The 16,331-nt window shown below is 40.9% G+C and overlaps 1 protein-coding gene across 5 annotated transcripts in view; it reads left to right on the forward strand.

The window, feature by feature from the left end:
- EPHB1 (EPH receptor B1) overlaps nt 1–16,331 on the forward strand; it is an 890,754-nt gene that overhangs the window by 167,337 nt on the left and 707,086 nt on the right. For 2 of the 5 annotated variants that reach the window (XM_074214827.1, XM_074214825.1), the window contains exon 1: nt 153–680. The exons of 1 other annotated variant lie outside the window; for it this stretch is intronic. Coding sequence is in view for 3 of the 4 variants with exons in the window: in XM_074214825.1 (XP_074070926.1) it covers nt 623–680 (58 nt within the window). In the remaining variant the exon portion in view is untranslated. Of the gene's footprint in view, nt 1–152; nt 681–3,010; nt 11,323–16,331 lie in introns of those variants that run through there. 2 more of the 5 variants (XM_074214824.1, XM_074214826.1) reach the window with 1 other exon arrangement.

Below are 16,331 nucleotides of genomic sequence, written 5' to 3' on the forward strand. Positions count from 1 at the left end.
AGGAGGTGCTCATCTCTGATTGGTGGAGGGAATTTTGCAGGTTTGATTCCTTGATTGGACAGGAGGTGTCGGGGGTGGGGAGAGCGTTGATGGTTGGGGGAGTGAAATCCCCCCCACTCTCACCCCCCATCTCAGTGGCTGAGTCCGTTCTCTCCCTACTCTTTACTGTAGCTCGAAATGTTACACTAAAATACAGACTCATTCTGTCTCTCTCTCTCTCTCTCTCTCTCTCTCTCTCTCTCTCGCTCTCTCACACACACGCACGCACGCACACACCCACCCGGCCACACACGCACGCAGACACACACACACATATAAACACATGCACAAACACACACCCACCCGCGCCAGGACTCGCCTCCACACGCACGCACACACGCATTCACACATACACACACACCCACGTACACACACACACACACACACACACACACACACACACACACAAACATACAGCCAAACGCCCACATATCCACACGGAACACCGGGGACCGCTGTCCGGAGCGGAGTGCTAACGGATACAAAAAACAAAAGCAACAAGACAGAAAATAAATAGTGCCAACCCGGGAAGTAGTTATTTCACCACTCTTGCTTCTGAAGCAGTTTTGGGGGGACACCTACGATGGCACTGGATTCTTTAATGCTTTTCCTCTTGGCATCTGCAGTGGCAGCAATGGAAGGTAAAATATCCCCCCCCCTTCCCTCAAAAAAAAAAAGGAAAAAACAGGGAAAAAAAAGCAAGTTTTGTAACTGGATTTCTTTCGCGGTGGCATAGACATTGCATGTCCTTTGCCTCTCCTTTTGGTAAAGGGAGCCGGCTTAGGTGGGGGCTCCCAGGGTTCTGATTTCCCTGTGAAACAGAAGGGACCGGGCTACTCGAGTGGCTTTGATAGGATTTCGATTTTTGAACGGAAGGAACAAGTGCTATTTTGATGATTTATTTTGCCATATTTCTTTTTACCCAGGCAGATGTCGAGTGGTCTGTCTCAGGCAGCTCTCTTCCCTCCACTCCTCCACCCCCCACCCCCCCACCCCCAGTCGCCTTCTTTTCTCCACTCCCTCATTCCCCTACACACCGTCGCTTAACTCTCTGCTCCATTCTGGAAGAAGACACTGAGCTGCATTGCAGTACTCGCTTTACATTCCACAAACTGCGAGCCCGGAGAAGGGGAAGAGTGGTTTCCGGGGAGAACGGGATGCTTTTGAGTTAGAGATGTGAACAAGAGATGCGCTGTGATTCAGCTCCCGGCGATTCGCAGTCGCAATGTAGCTCCTTCCTTCCCTTGTTCTTTATCTCCTTCTTCCATTTCCCTCTCAACTCTGCTCTCCGCCGTCTTCCTTGCTTCCCTTCCTTTCTTGCTCCTTCCCTTCCTTTGATTCTCCCCCTTTCCAAACCCCATTTCTCTGTTTCATTTCGCCCCTTTCTTTCTTGCCTCCAATTTGTGTCTCTTCTCCTCTCGGAGCCAGTGAGATAGCCTAGCTTCCTTTAGCGAAACCGGGAGAAAGGCTTTCCTTGCCTGACTTTCTGACGCCTCTGTGGAAGTGGATGAGTGGTGCCCCTCTGCCTGTGGATTTGGGGAGCAGCAGGTAGCCCAGAGTGGGGCTGGTCAGAGGCAGATTCTTGAGAACCGGGAGTTGGAGAAACTGTCTGCTGGGTTGGGGAAGGAAGGGAAGCCGAGCTCTTCATTCAGCTGCTCTCCAAGGCAGGCAAATTAGATTGTCATGGGGAGCTCAAAAGGGAGAAAATCTGTATTTAGAAGAATGTGAATTTTAGAAGTTCCTTGTCCCCTGAACGCTTAAAGGAAACTGGCAGAGGCTCCTTTTGCACTTCAGTGGATGAGCGAACAGTTTTGTAAGGCATTTCAAATGGGGGGAAGAACAGGCAATTTTAGACCTGTTTAAACATACATGGCTATTTCCTTCTAATCTGAGAAAGTCGTCTTAGCTCGGGGGGCTTTTAGCAACGTCTCCTTTCGCAAAGGCAATAATAATAAACCTCTGGATATTGTTGCTAAAGAGTGAATGAAGCGACCTGAAGTATATTTAACTTGGATCTTGAGATTAAACCAAAAAAAAATCTTTCCTATGTTTTCTGTGTGTTTCATTCCTATGAGAAGCTTTCTCCTCTCCTTCCCCCAATATTCTTTCCCAATAAAATATGCTTTGGACTTCTCTAGGTAGTAGAAAGAGCCTGGTTCATTGTATGTTCATCACACTGAATGGACAACTGAATTCGGTTCTGAGCAAGTAGAAGTTCTTCCATTCATACAGAAAGGCGGATCCGTTTACTAGAAGGGAGGGAAGCAACAGCCTTCCTGGCGAACTTCGAAAGCTTTTTTTTAACTGTAAAATTAGGTTCACTTTTCTAGTATTTCTGAATCCTTTCCAACTCACAAATTCACTCCCTTTCATTCTCTGGGCTCAGATTTAGGAGTTCCCGGTTCAGCTCCTGGTAACATGAAATAGGTTTTCATTAGACTGGTGAAAATAAATGATGAGGCTGCTAGCCTAAGCCTTGGGTGGAGAAGGAGACTTGCAATCTGTGTCGATTTTTGTGGAATTGTGATTACAGGCACCTGAGTTGAAAGTGCAGGAAAGGTAACCAGGTCTTCCGAGCCAAATACACCCACCTCTGTTCCTTCCCCGTTCTTGTAAAGCCCGATTCTTCTACTTAATAGTGATACTTGGGATGGTGTAGTAACAGCTAAGAATCCTTTTTCCTTTTGATGAGTACTACGGACAACATCCTTTCAAATCTCTGCTTTCATTGTTGCTGGGGGAGCAGATTAGTGTCGAGAAAGCCTTCGCTTTCTTTCTCAGGACGTGATTTTTTTTGTTGTTGTTGTCTTTCCCCATCGCCCCAGCTGGTGGTCTTTGTAGGGGTCCTTTATTAAAATTTGCTGGATGCAAGGGAGACATATGCTGCCTGCGGTAAGCAGAGGGGGAAGTGGCTGGAAGCTCAGAGATTGGAAGCCTAGTTGGGGGGGGAGGGGGGGAGCAATCAATTGTAATTTTAAAATAAAGAATTGTAAAGGGATACTTAATGGTGTCTTAAGAGAGAGAGAGAGAGACAGAAAACTAAAATAATACATGCATTTCTAATTTTGGGATGGGAGATTGGGTTTTCCTCCAGCGTTCAGATGTCAATCACTTATAATTATCCTTATTGGTGGTCTATCTTTATTGCTCTTTCTGAATGCTACCGATGACTTGGTAGGGAGGGGTGGGTTGGCTGTATAACAAAACTAGAGAAGTTGTTTTCAGAAAAAAAAAATTGTCTTTTTTACTCCATCACTTTTAATTTTTTTTGCAAGTATTAGAAATATTGATTTTTAAAGGGAGACACATTTGACATTTTATAATTAATAAAGGAAATCAGTTGAATATTTGAGCCTCTGATGCTTGCTGGGGGGTTATTATTTTTCAGGAGAAATTATTTTGAAAACAAATGATCAGAGACATCTTGACTTGTCTCTAGTGGTTTTCATTGAGATCCTTCTTTCTCTCCATATAGATGATTTTTTTTTACTCTTTGCTTTTTTTCTTGTTAATGTTCCAAAAACCCAGGTGCCTGGAATTCGGGAACTGGAGTTTTTAAGCACAAGTCACTTGGCTTAGATTTAGCATCACCGACTGGCAAGAATCTTGCCTTCACTTCCTGATGTTGCCACCTCCTACCCTCTCAGGCCTGCCACCTCAAACTTTGCTAATTGCCCAGAGCCTAGTTAATAGGTGGTTTGTACTGTTATAGGAACCTCACCACTAAGAGTTAAATGAAACAACATATTCAGCAGAATATTAAAACAGCTTCATTTCTAGCATGGTAGATAGTAAAAACCATTCAGTTATTCCCTACTGCCCAGCAGCTTTCCTTTCCCACCGTATCTACATATGTACAGCTCCACCAATCTAACTGGATTCTAGTCTCCTGCCAAAGTCATTTGATTTGTGTTGAGTGTGGCATAATTATCAGAAAAGTGAATCAATAAGAATTCCAAACAACAGTTCCTTTCCATGCAGCTCCGATGTGTGAGGGATGTGGCCACTATTTTTTCCCAGCCACTATCTCTCTGTCTCTTTTTACAGTTAGGTTTTGTCCTGGGAATTCTATAGGCACGACTGCTGATAACCCCTGGGCAAACAGCTCAAATGACTGGCCTAACGCCTCTCTACCCACAGAGGAAAAACGGATCCTAAGCAAGGGCCAGTCACAAAGGATAATTACCAGTCTAGGGACTTAGCAGGGGTAAAGGGAAGCCTGAGGAAGAGCTTTTCCATCAGAGCTGTGAGAGGCTGGGAGGAAGCAAGCAGAGGGAGGGACAGGTCTTCTAAGCCTCCCTTTTCCTCCCCATTTCTACCCCAAGTAGGCTAGAGCAGAGACAGAGTTTAGCTTTTCTGATGGAATGGACTAATTTGGCATGTAGGGTCTGGGGGCGGGGGAGGAAGTGTTTGAATGCTAATCTGATATACCCACTTTCTCTCTCACCTTCCTATTTCCATATATCCTTGCCATTTCAGGGAAGAGAGGGAGGGCAAGGCCTATTCCAGCATGAATGAAATTTCATTTTAGTCTATTGTCAAAGGTTTCTTTTGTTGACTAGAGAGCAGGCAGGGGGATAAGGCTGCCAGCTCTCTGCTCTCTCTCTCTCCTGATCTGGTCCTTGGAGGATGCTATGCTCCTGACTTCAATGTTTCCACTTAAAGGGAACCAGTATCTTTCTCAGAACTCAGTCAGAGAAAGCTATATGTATAAGCCCACCTTGGACTTTGGACCATTTGCTAAATAAGGACTTGGTCCTAACAGAAGAGATGTTTGAAGGATCTTTTGGGATCTAGTTGGTGACCTGCTAACCTAAAGGGGCATGCAGTCACTGAGAAGAGGATTATTGGGGGCCTCTCAGAATTCAGATGCCTATCTTTCTGTATAGATGTCCTGGATCTGGATATCTCTGCCTAAGTGGTTTCTCTGCAGCATTTACAGCTCTGGTTTACAGGGGCTTCTTCTGCAACTAGGCACCAATGGATTTGTTCTTCCCACCCCCGGGCAGATAAAAAGCCAGAGAAACCTTTTCCACCTCCTTCCTATCCCTTCTTCCTCCACTCTTCTTTCCAAGGTTCATGTTGGTTCTGAAAACTCTCAGGCAGCATAAGCACAAAGAGGAATTCTTAAGATGATCCTTCCAGTCTGTTGTACTTAACTAAGCATAAAAAAATGTATTTTGGGTTGCCACTTTTGGGGGAACCAAGGTACATCAGCTTGATTTGGGAGGACCCACTGAGGTAGAGTCATATGATTTAAGGATGGGAAAGGGAGTCACAAGGACTCATCTCTATTAATGGACTAGGCACTGAATTTAGAGTCAGGAAGTCTGGAGATTCACCTCTCATTTCAGATACTATTTCTCATGTAGCCCTGGGCAAGTCACCTAACTACCACATGCCTCACTTTCTACATTCAAAAAATAATGCAAAGGCCTCTAATGTACCATCAATCTCTACAGCTATGATCATGTAAACCCCTCTTGGAGGTACAATGAGCCTCAGACAGACTTGGTGTAGAAAAGTATGGATGCCCAAGTCATTGTAGTACCAGAATAGGTTAGTAAGAGCAAAAGTAATTTTTTTTTAGTTTTTACAAGGCAATGGGGTTAAGTGGCTTGCCCAAGGCCACACGGCTAGTGTCCGAGGTTGGATTTAGACTCAGGAACTCCTGACTCCAAGGTCAGTTCTCTATCCACTGCATCACCTAGCCACCCTCATTCTTTTTTTTTTTTTTTAACAACTCAGGGTGAGTTTGTCTAAGAGGGAATTTTAAATTTTCCCATGTTGGTTTACTTTTTGGTGGCTATGGAAGACCTTTAAAAAATATACCTATGGATTCCTATGTGTCGAGTCCAATGTCATCTGGGTTGGCATTGTAAGAGCTCCAGTCTATGCTCCTGATGTCAAGTATGCTGTCAGACAGTCCTAGTGTATGTATAGCAACTGAGCTTCAATTTGCTAAATCTGTCCTCATCATTATCCAAGCACTTCGGGTTTAATAAATATTAAATGCCAAGAAGATCATTGTATAGAGTATATGAGGCATAAGGACTTGAGACTGACTTAGCCAGATGATTTTTTCCAACCTTCACAGCCAAAAATAGTATTTAATTCAATAAAATGAATAAAGTCAAAAAGGGAGATGTGGTACCAGGGAAGGTGACATACTCATGCAGGTCTTTTTGTGTTGAACTATGAAATAAGCCATGAAACATATTTTTCTTGTGGCTGTTTTCTATCTGTAACAGGAGGGAAGGAAGTCATAGTTGACCAGTCTTGGATTCTCTTTGACTAGCATCCATAAGGTACTATTGGTTGATGATAAAGTAGTGAATAGTGTAATTAAGAACAAAGAAGATTGTATGGACTGAGATTCAGCAGACTGAATAGCTAGTCTTAGCCTTGTGACTTTCTTAGATTTGTGGCTTTGGGGAAAATGGTCCAATCTATATGTGCCTCTTTTTCCCTTTATAGATATTCTCATGTTGATTTTTCCTAATCTCATCATGAGGTTGATGTAGGGTTATGTGAGTTTTTGTATATTAAATTGTTTGGAGCATTTTAGAAAAGATGTCACAGAAATGAAAATAAGATTCATACTACTAGAAGGGAAAATAGCCATGAAGTGTATACATGTAATCTTGGCAACAGTAGTCCATGGAAACATTTTTCTAGCTTGAGTTGAGTAAGATGATAAATTTGACTAGGAAGAAAGAAAAATAGTCTAGAACAGACATTTTGAGTATGTCCCTAGAAGGAGTATCTGAACCAAACTGAACTCAGTTTGGGCAGATCTTAGTTATCTATGGACATGGCCAACAAGACCTGGTTTCCAAGACTCTACTTTGACACTGGAAAACTTATTTATTATTTAACCTTTCTGTACTCTAGGCTGGTGGGATCAGACTTAAATACAAATGGAGATCCATACAGTAGGATCCCTATTGGCTGCTTATTAACTTAGAAAACCACATATTAACATTATATGTGTTTTATTGTATTTTTTATTTTGTTAAATATTTCCCAATTGCATTTTAAGGGCTGCTAGTTGGCACTATTGATAGAGTGTCAGGTCTGGAATAAAGAAGACTCACCTCCCTTAGTTCAAATTCAGTCTCAGGCACTTACTAGTTATGTGACCCTGGGCAAGTCACTTAACCCTGTTTACTTGTTTCATCATCTATAAAATGAGCTGAAGAAGGAAATGGTAAGCCACTTGAGCATGTTTGCCAAGAAAACCCCAAGTGGATCCATGGGGAGTCAGACATGCCTGAAAATGACTGAACAAAACACCAAAAGCTGTACTGAGGAGTATGAGAGCTCCATATGACCTCTGTGTTTGACAACTCTGCTCTAGACAACTTTTTGAGAGTATAACTTGCAGAGAAGGTGCTAACCTACATTGATAGAAGGTCTTTCCTCATCCAAGGATTTCTTATTAAATAAAATCACAGTTCCACTTCTTATCCTACATCTTTATCTCTGTCTCTTATTTGTCTGTCTCTCTGTCTGTGTCCCTTTCTCTCTTCTCTCTCCTCTCTCTCTCTCTCTCTCTCTCTCTCTCTCTTTCTTTCTTTCTCTCTCTCTCTCTCTCTCTCTCTCTCTCTCTCTCTCTCTCTTTCTGTCTTTGAATCTATCTCTCTATCTCTGTCTCCGTCATTCTCTCTTTCTGTCTTATTAGAGACATTTGTCATGGGAATCCAGTTGTGGATATTTAAGAAATTGGAGACCATTGTGTTACTGTGGGAGCAAAGGATGGAGTGAAAAAGAAGACAAGCCAATTGTTCAATGATTTTCAGTCATGTTCCACTTTTCATTACCCCATTTGGGGTTTTCTTGATAGACAACTAGAGTAGTTAGCCAAATTTTTTCCAACTCATTTTATAGATGAAGAAACTGAGGCAAATAGGGTTAAGTGACTTGCCCAGGGTCACACAGCTAGTAAGTTTCTGAGGTCACATTTGAACTCAGATCTAAACCTTCAGGCTTGGTACTCTATGTCCCTGGTCCTCTTTGAGAATTAAGAACAATCAATAACACTCAGCTAACCCTAATGAACCAAGTACTGAACTAATTAAGAAGAGACTAAGAGGCTCTTAGTGGAGTAAATTTGAAATTTTTGCTGAGAAATGATGGCAGACGGAGGGTCTAAAAGCTGCTGTAAACATTGACTATGATATCTACTTCCTGAGGCACTGTGGGTCAGAGATTGTGAGAGGCGGTACCAAGAAAGACATGACATCTTTAAGAGAAAGTTAGCTTTCAATGAACAGGGGAAGACAGAAGGAGTTTAAGAAAAAGAGGTCTAGGAAGAAAGTTTATTAAAAATGAAGGAATATTCTAGAGGGTTCAGTGGAAAGAGGACAAAGGAAATTGGAGCTAGGGAGGACAGGACTGAGTTAACTGAAGATATAGTAGAGAAAGCCAACACCCTCTGTTTTTGCAACTGTCAATCTTTTCTAATACTAGATGAGTCTCCATGCCAGGTGTTAGGACATTGGCAGCAAAATGGCCAGTGGGAAGACAGACCCAAGGAGAGAGGCATGAATGTCATGAGATCCTAGAGTATTTCAACCAATAGTAGCATGAATGGAGTGGGAAGCATTGATCATGGACTGGGTATGCCAGGGTTCAGTGGCCCTTGCTTTCATGAGCATTGCCATTGGGCTCTTCCTTTCTCCTTAGTTCATTCTCCCTCAGAGGAAGGATCAATGACAAAATTTATTCCACCAAGTGTTACCCCACAGCTTATGTTCTTTGCATGTTTATGGTTCCCTCTTGGTTATTAACACATGAAATAACAAGAGAATTGAAACACAAATATAATCCAGACTTGGAATTCTGACCAAAAGCTTCCATCTTCTCTCATCTACTCATCTTTTTCCCCTGTGGAGATGGAATGGAATCTTCTCTTCTAATATCTGCCCCACTAATGCATTCATGAAAGTTGAAGCAGAGAAATGGCCCAAAGGAAGGCTGATATATGGAGAGACAAAGGGGAGAAATGAAGAGACTGAACAATATGACAACTGTATAAGCTCAATCATCAGGAGGGTAATTATCTGCTGCTGATGGTTTTTTGAAGATTATTTTACAAAATTATTTCCTTCTGCCACCTGACAAGTTCATTGACTTGTTTTATACCAGGAAATTTTGAGTAAAATTCTCCTTTTGATTTCCATAGTCTCAAATGTGTTAGTCCTTATACCCAAATCCCAGGATTGAGTGTTCCTTGGATGGATTCATTTTTATGTGTCCCTATTCTGTACTAGCCACTTAAGTGACCTGAATATTTCAATCAGATTTTCTTATCACCCAAATGTGGTGAAGAAACAGCAGCATTAGAATGACTGCCTGTGTGAGAAAATTACTACAATAATAAAGTAACATCCTGGGAGAGATTTCTCATTTAAAAGAAAAATTCTTCATGAAAAATTTCTAGGCTGTACTATATCAGCTGGCTCAATCCTATATGAAGATTAAAAGAAAGGCCTTCCTATTTTAGTTTTATGAAATTTATTTGAGTAGTAAGGGGGTCTCCAGCAATTTAGACTATTTACTTCATGGAGGATGACTAGTTCCTTTTGATCTTTTGACAATGAAATCTTAGAGAACTTAGTATATGGCCTGGGCTGAATAAACATGATTGTTTCTTAATAAATAATGTTGATTGATTGATAGACATCTAAAATGACTTCTGTAAAGTAGGGGGAGGAAGGCCTCACAAAGAGAAAACAAAGAAAAATACAGAATGAGAGGGAGAAAACAGAGAGATTAAATTGAATGGAATGTTCAAAGGACCATAGTCTTCTCTGAGGATATTTGCATAGACTAGAACACTGTCTGAATTTGTTTTGATACTGCTGCCCCCCCCATGATAGAAGGCAGTATTTGAAATATAATATAACTTTGTGAACCTGTAGTTCTTCTGAGAAAGATTCCCAGTTCAATCTTATTGAGCCTAGATATGGCTGTACGTTATATATTCCATTTCTTCAGGCTTTGGTAATTATAAAACTGGCACTTCTCTTGTAAAGATAGTTCCTCCTTTGAGGTCCTTCCCTACAATGCAGAGGCTTCTTTGGCAATAGTCATGTTTGAGCATGTAAAAGGAGAAGAGTAGAAATGTGTTTGAGTTCCTCTTGATCAGCTGCAGTTCTGATAGAAACTTCTAGGTAGAATAAACTTGAGAAGTTCAGTGTCCAAGGTTCATTAAAAGTTGTTGTTCAGTAACATTTGGTCTGATTCTTCATGACCTCATTTGAAGTATTTTTTTTGTCAAGGATATGGGAGTAGTTTGACATTTCCTTTTCCAGTTCCTTTTGCAGATGAGGAGACTAAGGCAAACAGGGTGAAGGGAATTGTCCAGGGTCACACAGCAAGGAAATGTGAAGCTAATTGTGAACTCAGAAAGATGAGCCTTCCTGATTCCAAATCCAGTAGAATCTAGCTGCCTCTATTTTTCTCATGGTGGTATTGATAGTTATAAATATAGGATGGATAGTTGAATGACCAGGAACTTATGGAGGATGGAAGCCAGAATATCTTCCAGGGCATTTAGGTCTTTGAGTAACTAACAGGGATTTGAACTTGAAGTTAGAAGACTTGGATTTGGTGTTAGCTCTGCCACCTATATGACCTTGGGCAAATCACTTTTACTTCTCATCTGTAAAATGGCCATAATTCCATTAAAAAGCATTTTTAAGTGTTTTACTATATGCCAGTCACTAGTGATACAAAAGCAAGATAGCTTATGTTCTATTGGGAGGTATACAACATTTATAAAGAAAAAGGAATATAGGAACTTAATAAATGTTTATTGACTGACTGTCTGAGGACTAGGAAAGATGGTCCAGGAGGGATGTGTCCTAAGTTAAGATTTAAAGCAAACTGAGAATTTTAGGTGGATGTGAGGAAAGAAGTACATTCCAGGCTTGGGGGACAGCCTGTGAAAAAGGCCAGAAGGAGGAGATTGGAATGCAAAAGGGGACAGCAAGTAGCTCAGTTTGTCTGGAACAGAGAGTTCATAAAGAGGAGTGATATGAAGTAAGTCTGGAAAAGTAGGCTGAACCTTGACTGGGAGGGACTTTAAATACCAAGTGAAGAGCTTGTATTTTAAGCTAGAGGCAAGAGGGAATTGCTGTAGCTTCTTAAGCAAAGTAGGAGGGCATGGGATGCCATTTTCAGACCTAGATCTTAAGAAGATTATCTTGGCAATTGTGTGGAGGATGAATCAGAGGGGACCAAGGGAAGATGAGAAGCAGAGAGATCAAGAAAAAGGTCAGTGCAATCAATAGTCCATGTGAGAGGTGAGGAGGACCTGAACTTGGGTGATGGGGAAGATCCTGAACTTGAAAGTTCCATAAAAATGGGTTGTTATGTAGTGTTGATACTAATGCATATGATAGGTACTTAGCAAAAATTTGCTTGCTTCCTGAATGATGTCATGCCCCCAAATTAGAAATTGCTTCCAGAATCTGACCTTTTCCATGCTTTTAATATATGTGTATATACATGCAAACATGTAGATGCACACACATGTATGTTTGCACATGTTTATATATAAGGATATATATGTGCAACTATGTATTTTTCTATTAAGAACATTCATTTTCTCTCCTTCTTTCACCCTCACCCTTACACACACACACACACACACACACACACACACACACACACACAAACACACATAAAGAAAAAGAAAATCAGTGAAACAAGTGGCAAAACAAATTCCTGTATTGTTCAGATCTAACAATTTTTGCCTCGTTCTGCTTCTTGTGACCTTCCCCTTTTGCTCACAAGGTGGGTAGTGCAGATCCTTTGGATAGTCCTTTAGGATGATAGTGGGTCATTGTACTGACCAGAGATCTTAAATATTAAAGAACTTTTTAAAAACCATATTAATTTTATTCTTTCTTTCTCCATCTCTCTATTTCTCTATCTTCTCTATGTCTTCTCTGTCGCCATTCCTCTCTTTATCTCTGTTTCTGTCTGTATTTCTGTTCCTGTCTCTGTCTCTCCCTTTCTCTCTATCTCTGTCCTTCTTTCTCCCTACCATAAAGAAGCCATGTGAGATATCATCAGTTATTCTCCTGGTTCTGTTTTTGAGACTAGTTATTAATGGTCAGAGAATCTAAGCCCTTTGTTCCTCTCACTTCTCCCCTCCTTCTTCCAAAAACTGAACCCAGAAATCAGCTGTAAGGACATATTCAAGACACTAGGCACAATCAAAATGATTACTCCAAACCTGAATTTTACTCAGAAGCTTCCCAAGGGCAGGGACAATGCTATTTTTTTCCCTTATTGTAACCCCAAGGCCTTACAGTACCTTGCATAAGACAATCATATAGGATTTTTAAAGACAGAAAGATGTTTTGTTATGAATTAACTTTTTGGTGCTTGGCAGACTCAGATATTGTTGTATTTTGTGCTTTTGTCTCTATAACTACTTAAACGAGGACATCTCCTTTCCTCCAGAGTTGATCTGCTTGTCTCTCTCAGTCAGATAGAAACCCCTAAGTCTGGCAGACCACACCTTTCATTGCTACTTTGGGGAGGAAAGTTATTTCCATTTTCAATTACCATCAGCTGTCCATTATTCATTGTCATGGGACACAGGGTTAGCTTGGAGAAATGAAATTTTCTAATAATTCCCCATTTTTAATCTTGCCAATAGCTTGGGCCTCAGTTCCCTCTACTATTTTCCCAGCCTCCCAGTCCAACCCCCTTTGCCTTCACTGGCACTGTTTCCAACACAATGGATTTGAATTTGATCTCCTTTCTCCTCCTTTTCCTCTTTCTCATTGGAGGTGATAAAAAGGCAGCAAAACTGTCAAAAGGCAGTCGACAGGAAAGGGAATTGAGAGGAAGAACTTAGATAATCCAACCAGTCTGAAAAGGCATAATGTAAAGAGTAACCCATAGATCATTTTGCATATATTGACTCATTTATTCCTCACAAAATCCCTGTGAGTCAGGTAGTTTGTTATTCCTATTTTATAGATGAAAATTATTTTATAGAGAAAAACCAAGGCTAGAAAGACTGAGTAATTTGCCCAAGGACAACACCTAGTGTGCATTTAAATGCAACTCTTCTGAGCATGATTGATGCTCAATTTTGTTAGAACAGTATTTTCTTAATTTGAGGACTGGATTGATTTATACAATTTTCATTCATTCATCAAGGATTTATTAATGAAGACCACACACAGATTGTTATAGCCATATTCAACGAAAGTCCATTTACCCACAAGCTCACATTCATGCACCCCTTCTAAACAATTTCATCCCACTTTGTTTATTTTCTCTTTCTCCATTTTCTACTCTTTGTCTTATTTTACAGTGTCTCCCACTTCCATATAAGAAAAGGAAGGGTGGTCAAGAGGATAGTGACTCAAATATTTACTAGCTATGAGAAAATCAATTAACTAGTGTAAGAATTTAGACTATAAATGGGGAGAAAAGTTTCTACCTCACTGTTGTTATAAACATTAATTGATTTAGTGTAGGTAAAACATTTTGCAAAACTTAAATAACACTCTAAATAAAAATTATTATTCCACATTATTCATATACCAACAGCACAATATACTAATTATTATTATGATTTTTGTTTGTTTCTGTTGTTCTTTTTGCTGCTGCTGTTGTTGAGCAGGTCTGTGATTTCATTGGTGGCACAGTCAGTTCTCAGTGAGGAATTTTCTCTCTTGATACAGGTCAGCATCTTCTCTATAATTTCTAATCTTAGAGAGTTATATGGGATAGGGCACTGAGTTTCCAGGATTCTGACTGTGTGACCCTGGGTGTCTCTATGACTACATCAGGTCTCCAACTTCAACAGTGAAGGGAGCATTGTCTCTGGGAATCTCCTCAATCCACAGAATCACAGGTCTGAACCCAAATCAAACCAAAAACCAAACCAAACTAAACTGAACCTAATAACTCCACCAAATGCAAAACTTACCCTCAGTAATTCCCATTTATATAGCACTTTAGGATTTACAAAGGAGTTTCAGCATAGCCACCTTGTGAAGCCAGTAGTGGCAGGGTCATTATCTTTATTTTATGGATGAGGAAGTGAAGCCCAGAGGGCTTTCTTGACCTGGACTGGGTCATACAGTGAGGATCAGAAGCAGGAAGCTGTTGGGCTTCTCTCTTTCCCACTCCACACCCCCTCAGATGTCCTTCCAAGCTCACAGCTGACTTTAAATCATAGCATCCTTTTCTGAGCTCAGCTGCTGACCACAGGCCAGTGTAAAGGTACCTGAATTTGGGCCCAGTGGTCTTTCAGCTGCCTCTTGGCTGCTATTGGTTCTCTTTGGCTGCCTTCCACAACTAGCAGTGTGGTTTGGACTCGTGTCTTTTGTGTGGTGGTCTTCGTGGTCTATCCATACATATTAATGCCCTGGGAGGGCCCCTGAGGTTTTTCTTGGCACTGGCTGATATTTGTGGCATTTGAAAGGAGTCAGATTGCCTGTGTCTTCTAGAGACTTTCCTACACCCAGTCCCTTTGCCTCCATTGTCCTCTTTGCTCTGGCTGGTACTGCCACTGAGTGGGTTGGTCCAATTTAAGATCCTGTTGTCAGCAGCTGAGCTCAGAGGAGGATGCTATGATTTAAAGTCAGCTGTGAGCTTGGAAGGACATCTGAGGGGGTGTAGAGTGGGAGAGAGAAACCCAGAAGCTTCCTGACTTCACTGGAAGAGACCCCCAAGGGAAATGACTTTGGACATGGGAAGAAATGAGAGGAATGTGGGATCACTGCAAATCCCTTCATCAAGGGACTTCTTTGTGAGCAACAGCCTAGCCCTGGTTAATTGTATTTTGCTAGCACATCAAGGCAGACTCTTTGAACTTCCCAGTCTTCCCACAGCTACTGAGGGTGCTGGTTGGGGTTTGTTTGTTTCTGGCCTGGCTGGACTTCCCTGAAGCTTGTTTCAAACCCACCCTGCTGCTACTGCTAATTCTGTGCTGTAGACCCTCCATGCCTGTGGCTATTAGCTCCTCAGGAAATATAGCTTTGGGCTTGACATTGAAGAATTAAAAAAATCCAACATAAATTTTTCTTTTCTTCCCTTTAAGCTACTATGGGAGGCTGGGTTGGAACATGGTGTTGGGATCCTCTGATCATAGACAGAGCTGGAAGACCAACTTAGTCAAATACCTTCACTTCTACAGAGGGAAATTGAGGCCCAGACATGTAACTTGCCAAAAGTCTAGGAGTATGTAGCAGAACTGGTATTTGAAAGCAAACAAAAAAAATGCAAAAAAGATACTTCCCGTCCTCAAGGAGCTCATATTCTAATGGGAGAAAATGATACATAAAAAGGGAAATGAGTGGGTAAAGGGTAGGAGCATGGTGACTAAATTGCAATAATAGTGGATGATTCATTGGATTCTTCTTCAAAATGGAAATCATGCTTTATTTTGATATTCTATAGTGAACCGACAAATAAAATGTATTTTGAATCTATTTGAATTTTGACTCATCACTTCTATGCCATAAACTCCTAAACTTCACATTTTCCCCAGTTCCTCACAGTGTTCTCTGTGTTGGAGATGTTTATAAATGTTTACTGATTGAATAGTAAATATGAACCAAGTTTTGAAACCCTCAAAGTCCTCCTCCCAATGGGAAAGAGGAAAGCTACCTGAAGTTCTTCTTTCCATCTCTCAAGAGATTCCTTTTTAGGAACTTAAAATTGGTTTCTCCTTCTTCTGACTAGAAGTGGGAATGTTCAGGTTCTGAACTAGCTTGCTATTTCATCCAAAATCCACAGGACATAACTGAGTATCTTCAACACACCTCCTATAAAGTATTATTTCATTTCCCTCAATAGCTAAGAAGTCTTCTTCTCCTTTGAATTTAATGAAATGTCTTTGATTCAATAGATATATCTAGGTCTTATTTACACCTGCTACATATCTATAATCTATTGATTCAGTCCAGAAGACTGTGGCCTATGTAATTATTGACGAGAGGGTATGGAATACCCCTTATACTAGGATAGGAAGTTTAGAAGAAATTTTCTAGGCAATGGGTGGTTGTGGAAGATTCTCAAGCAAAATAGTGAAATGATGAATGCTCTGGTTACTCTAGCATTGATAAGAAGAATGATTTGGAGAGGAAAAGAAATTGGAGAAAGAGTGGAGACAGTTTGGTGGCTTCTATTGTAATCCACATATGAGATTATGAGAGCCTGGGCTATGATATAAGCATTAGTAGTTAGAAAGTAGAAATGGATTGAAGGGACAAGAAAAAGGAAGGCAGACTTTGATGACTGATTAGATT

Source organism: Macrotis lagotis, chromosome 1, assembly GCF_037893015.1.
Source record: "Macrotis lagotis isolate mMagLag1 chromosome 1, bilby.v1.9.chrom.fasta, whole genome shotgun sequence".
NCBI lineage: Eukaryota > Metazoa > Chordata > Mammalia > Peramelemorphia > Peramelidae > Macrotis > Macrotis lagotis.